This window comes from Sus scrofa, chromosome 13 (assembly GCF_000003025.6).
Source record: "Sus scrofa isolate TJ Tabasco breed Duroc chromosome 13, Sscrofa11.1, whole genome shotgun sequence".
NCBI classification, from domain to species: domain Eukaryota; kingdom Metazoa; phylum Chordata; class Mammalia; order Artiodactyla; family Suidae; genus Sus; species Sus scrofa.
The window spans coordinates 31,621,388-31,627,229 of NC_010455.5; the positions used below are offsets into that span (position 1 = coordinate 31,621,388).

Sequence of the window (5,842 nt, forward strand, 5' to 3'; positions counted from 1 at the left end):
AAGGGTCGGAAGGGGCTGTGTGAAGGGGTTGTGCTTTGACTCCTTGGTACCCCTGGCATGTGGGGTAGGAAGGGGCTTTGGCTACTCTCTGCTTCCAGGACTGGGCCATGCAAGCACCTGTCTTGCTTCCCTGGTGCAGGACTTAGAAAACCAGATGCACATAGCAGAGCAGCGGAGGAGAACCCTGCTGAAGGATTTCCATGACACCTAGATTGGAACGTGGACATGCCGGAGTGAAGAAGATGTGGCTGCGAGGTCTCCCGGCTGCCATACTGCATGCTGCAGGCTCTGCCTTTCACGATCCCAGGCAACAGCCAGGGCCCCACTCCTGAGAGACACTGGCCCCACACTTCTTAGTCAATTTTCGTTTTTTTCTCATCTTTTTTGCTTTTTGTTTTTACCAGGGTAGAGGCCATGTTGAATTGGCCTCTTTTCAGGACCTTTAATTCCCCCTGGATGGTTGTTGGGAGGGTGGGAAAGTTTTTTTCTGAATGACTATTAATAGTATTAGATCATTACAACTTATGTAATTTTCAAAAGTTGCACAATTATATAAAAAAAAAGGGGGACAAACCAACCATAGAATTACACAGAACCCTTTTTAAAAATAAATTGGCATTGGAGTGTTTTACCCTTCAGCTATTTTACTTAGAATGTAACATATGCTGCCTGCCCACCTTGCCTCAGAATGTCTACTTCAAGAGGGCCCCAGGGTGGCCTTCACTTTCTGGATTCACTTGTGTTTGGCCACAGCTAGAGTCCCAAGGGAAGACCACGAGGGGCAGATGGTGGGAAACTGAGTTGGCCCGTGTAATAGGCACGGGGTATAGGAAATCACATTGTGCCTCCTGCCTGGTCCTTGTAGACCCTTTTGTGGTCAAATGTACTGCCTTACCTTGGCAGTGAGGGGACAATATAGCACAGCGTCTTACCACAGTGTGTCATCGTGTCTGATGGCCCTTCATGTCTCTGGACTCATCTTTATTCTTAAAAGTAAGGTTTACCTGGGTCTGGCTACTGAGGTCAGAGCCCACAGCAGGGTGTGCCCATGGACTTGTGGCCCTCCAGACCAGGGGATGTGAGTTTAGTACAGTTTAATATAGAGATCCACTTATAAAGGGAATTGTTCCCCCAAGTAAGTTTGTCTTACCTTGGTCCCTTCTTTTATGCCAGTGTTCACTGGTGTAACTCTGAGCAGGTTCACACACAGCCATCCATACCTGACACTGTCCTGCTCCCAAGGGTTCTGGTCTTCCTGGCTCAGGGGCCTTGTTTGCACAAGTTATTTTCATGTTACCTGGAGTGTATGCCTCCCTGTTACCTACTCTGGGAGTTGGGTGTGTTCCCTCTCGCCTGTGACTCCAGCTGTTGGACACCACCTCTAGAGTCTGGGAGCCCGAGGCCAGGAGAAGCCTTGATTTGTGGCCTCAGCTCTGTACCCGGAGGAGCTGGCCAGGAAAAAAGGCCAGCTTTTTACTGTTAGCGCAAAGAAACAAGAGGGTTTCATGGTGTCCTACCTGTCCTGAGCCTGGTCTTATGGGCCTTTCAGAAGTTACATCTGTCATTCTTGGGATTTCTGTGGCTTTTTTTCAGTGCCTCCGCTCTGAGGCTGGCATAGCTATCCTTACAGGGCCTCCGAAAGAGTTGCTTGGGAGATATGCTAATAAATATTGTGTTAGGAATTCTTTGATATTCAGACATTTTCACCTCAGTTGGTAATTTCCAGGTGCCATGTAAGCTGTAAATTGAATCACTCTTGAAGACAGAGGACAGCTGTGACTCTCAGGGTCATGGGGTGCATGGCCGTCTACAGGCTTTCTCCCCCATCAGATGTTGTCTCTTCCTGTCATCTCCTTCAAGGAAGGGACTGTGGGGTGGAGTGGATGGGCAGGTTAAGAGTGTAGCGGATGAACCCAGAATTGAACAGTGGTGTGCTACTGAAGGAGGAGAGTACCAGCTCCAGGGTTGAGGCACGGGGTGTGACTGCTGCCTTGGCACTTGGAAGATTGTAGTGGCTGGAGCCTTTACTTCTCCAATGAGTCCTTCCTGTGCCACCTCCATGGCACTGGCAGGACTTGAGTTGCAGCTCTACACCTTAGGTCACACCCTGAGCATTCCTGGGCACTTTTTGGACTGTATAGCTACCACATGACGCACTTGCATCCAGCTGTGGCCCCAGCCCCTGGAACTGTAAGAGGTTCTGTGTCCAGTTGGCAACCCGCAGCCCTTGACCTGTGGAGAGCTTCCTTTTGTGCCCCAAGTGGCTGTCCCTTGTTAACATCACCAGGAATATGGAAAAGATCAGGCAGAATTGTTCTGCCCTGCAAGGGAAGGCAGAGTTTTCATTAATTTACCATAAATCTTTGTTTTCTTCAAAGAAAAAGTTGAGGCAATGTCTGCTCAAAATTGAGTGGTTTATTCAAAATAAACTTAAAAGTTTCTGATTATAAAAGCGTGTTTGGAGTGTTCAGAGGATCCAAGTAGCCTTCTCAGGCAATGCCCCAGGGGATTCTGGCTGGTGAGCACCAAATGGGGTTCTTCCTGTTGATCAGCCCCCTCCTCCAGAGGGCTGCAAAGGCCCCATTTGCCTGACTCTGCACTGCCTTTCTTCCTCTTCTGGGGAGAGAGCACCTGTGGAGGGAAGTGAAATCTGGCAGTTTTGGCTTTCCTTTCCCTCCTTGGGTGCAGACCAAACCATTCCCAAACACGAACAATCCCAGCATGTGGTAATGTGCTGATTCTAATGCCCTTGAGGCTTGCCAAGGCCCTAAGCTGCTTATAAGAAGATCCTTGGGTCCCTTCAAAGCAGATTTGGGAGCAAAGGGCCATGGAGTATGACAAGGGGAAGTTGTGGTTTCACAGGGGCCCTGGGGTTACAAAGAGAAGACTCTAGACAGAGATTGAAGTGTTTGGAGTTTAGTCCCAAAGGTTGAGGACAGGAAATGGAGCTTGGGTTCTTAATTAAGGGGTTACACATTTGTGGTTGTCAGGAGTTGTGGCAACTTCAGTGATAGCTCAGGAGTAAAATCTCCAGAACTGTGGGCAGTACTCACAGGACAGCTGAAGGCAAGGGAGGTCCCAGATGCTGCCTTTCTGAACTCCACAGCTGCTACTTTTTGGACCTCAGATATGCCAGGCCTCATGCTTGGCAACTGGGTATATAATAGTGTGCTCTACTTGTGCTCTACATGGGCTCTACTTCTAGGAGCCTCCAAAACATGGAGGACACAAAATTGGTCACTATTGAATGTTTTCACAGAGGCAGCAAGGCCAGGGACTTCAGAGCAACTGCAGTGAGCAGAGTATCAATGGCCTTGGCACCATACCCTTGGTGATCTTAGATCAAAAGATAGCACATTAAAAAAAACAAAACACATTCTAGCAAAGTGTGGTGGAAGGATTTTCCATATATCCCTCAGGGCTTCATGCAACAATCTGAGCATTATCTTTGTACTGAACTATTATTTTTGGCCCTGAAAGCACAAAAAGTCCAATTTTTGTTATTGAGATTAGAAAACAGATTGGTACAAGGCCCAGACTTGGCTGTGTATCATGATTGAGGAGGGGTTGCCATTCCCATGAGGTGAGAGGTTTAGGCATCAGAGTTCCCGTTGTGGCTCAGTGGTTAATGAATCCGACTAGGAACGATGAGGTTGCGGGTTTGGTCCCTGGCCTTGCTCAGTGGGTTAAAGACCTGGCGTTGCCGTGAGCTGTGGTGCAGATTGCAGACGTGGCTCGGATCCCGCATTGCTGTGGCTGTGGCGTAGGCCGGCGGCTGTGGCTCCGATTGGACCCCTAGCCTGGGAACCTCCACATGCTGCAAGAGCAGCCCAGGAAATGGCGAAAAGACCAAAAAAAAAAAAAAAAAAAGGTTTAGGCATCAAAAAGGCCATAGGTCTTAAAATGCCAAGAAATTATACTTTATGATTTGGTTGTGACATTCTCACACCCTACAGCAGGCAGAGCAGAAAAAGAGGATGAGGCACCCCCCACTTCCCACCCAACTTGCTTGTCTTTGTGGTTAGCACAGAAGGAGCTGTACATAGCAGTAAGCATAACTCAATTGGATACAGGTAATAGGAAAGTAGGAGAATGCAGTTCAGGAAAATAAGGAACATGGACATTATTGTGGTTACCTAAAAGGCTACAAAGGAAATGGTCTCAACATTCATTTATGGATACCAGAAAAGTATGACATCTGGAATTCATTTCAGGAAGAGGGCGCCAGGTCCTCAATGCCTCTGTCTTTGCCTTCATGTAGGGAGCATCCAGGCTTGCCAATGCCCTGCACAACTCAGTTCCCACTCCATCTGAAGCAGAATGCTGGACCACTGGTGTTATTTGGTCAGCGTCCCAGCTTTGGCTGAACCCCAGTGGCTCCTGTTGCCACCTGCCCTCCCTCCTTGAAAAAACATCCAGAACTTCTGTTGGACAGTGTTTTTCTTAAATGCATTTTTTTTTTTTTTTTGTCTTTTGTCTTTTGTCTTTTTGTTGTTGTTGTTGTTGCTATTTCTTGGGCCGCTCCCGCGGCATATGGAGATTCCCAGGCTAGGGGTTGAATCGGAGCTCTAGCCACCGGCCTACGCCAGAGCCACAGCAACGCGGGATCCGAGCCGCGTCTGCAACCTACACCACAGCTCACGGCAACGCTGGATCGTTAATCCACTGAGCAAGGGCAGGGATCGAACCTGCAACCTCATGGTTCCTAGTCGGATTCGTTAACCACTGCGCCACGACGGGAACTCCCATGGACAGTGTTTTTCTGTAATATCTTAAGGAGATTGATAAGATAGTCCCTAAGGATGACTGGATGAATAGATGAACCCATGTTCTTGGGTATAGATGAAACCTTTCATTGGGTGTGGAATCTCTAAGAGAATGAGAGGTGGGCCTGCCCTGAGCAGACCAGAAAATGCACATTCTACTTTTCTGGGAGGAAGTTGGAGGGTGCAGGAGTGTTAACAGGATAAGGAGAAACCACCAGCAATGATGTTGCTCTTGTCTCTGCATGTCTACCTGGAGGTTACTGGGAGCACAGAGCATGCCAAGGCTTTGGCACTTGACCAGTGGTATGTCCTCCCATCTTACTTGGCCATAATCTGAGTTGAATTTAACTCTGAGGCATTGGTGTCTCAGTTATGGAAAAGTCTTGTTTCTCCCTCTTAATATGTACCAGCTTTGAGGCAAGGAGTGTTCCTGTGCACCTGAGCACATGCATTTCTGCCGGAAACCCCCTCTGACCACCACAGGCTGGGTCCCCCATCTTTGCGGCCTCGTTCATCAGGGAGTTTCTTCCTAAGCCCTGACTCCTGCAGGCCTCCCTGGGAAGTTCAAACCAACCACAGAGGAGACCTCCAGGGCGTTTTTGTCCTCTTACACCAGCGAGTGTCAGTGCTCAATGCCATGTCAGGCCCACAACATCACATACGCAGGCATCGGCCTCCATGGCGCCCCCAACCAGCCGCAGTATTGAGTCATCGTTTGGCATTGCCTCCTTGCTGCCACCTCACTCCCTCCCAGGAGCGAGAAAATGCAGACCACACTTTTCAGGGAAGAGGGAAGCGCGTCCTAACTGGGGAACAGAGAAACTACCAGGGGCATTTCCTGTAACTGGTGGTCTTTTCTGCTTCTACACTTGATGGGTCGGCTTTTGCCTTAGGGAATGTGTATCTCCGCCTGATGATAATCCAGCTCGGGAAGAAAAACTCCAGTGTGGGCCCGGGTCCAAGGCGCAGAGATAGTGAGTTCCGCACGGGCGCGGCATCCCGGGTCACAGTCTTCCTAGTAACCTCGGCGCGCGCAGGCTCGCCGGCGGTTGTCCGGGCGACGGCGCGGCGAGATC

At 49.3% G+C, this 5,842-nt stretch overlaps 1 protein-coding gene across 7 annotated transcripts in view; it reads left to right on the forward strand.

Moving 5' to 3' along the window:
- Nucleotides 1-2,446, forward strand: part of ARIH2 (ariadne RBR E3 ubiquitin protein ligase 2) — a 53,808-nt gene extending 51,362 nt beyond the window's left edge. For 6 of the 7 annotated variants that reach the window (XM_005669530.3, XM_021070659.1, XM_021070657.1 and 3 more), the window contains one exon: nt 140-2,445. In XM_005669530.3, the coding sequence (XP_005669587.1) occupies nt 140-146 (7 nt within the window). In that variant the 3' untranslated portion in view covers nt 147-2,445. Of the gene's footprint in view, nt 1-139 lie in introns of all 7 variants that reach the window. The other variant, XM_003132197.6, reaches the window with a different exon arrangement.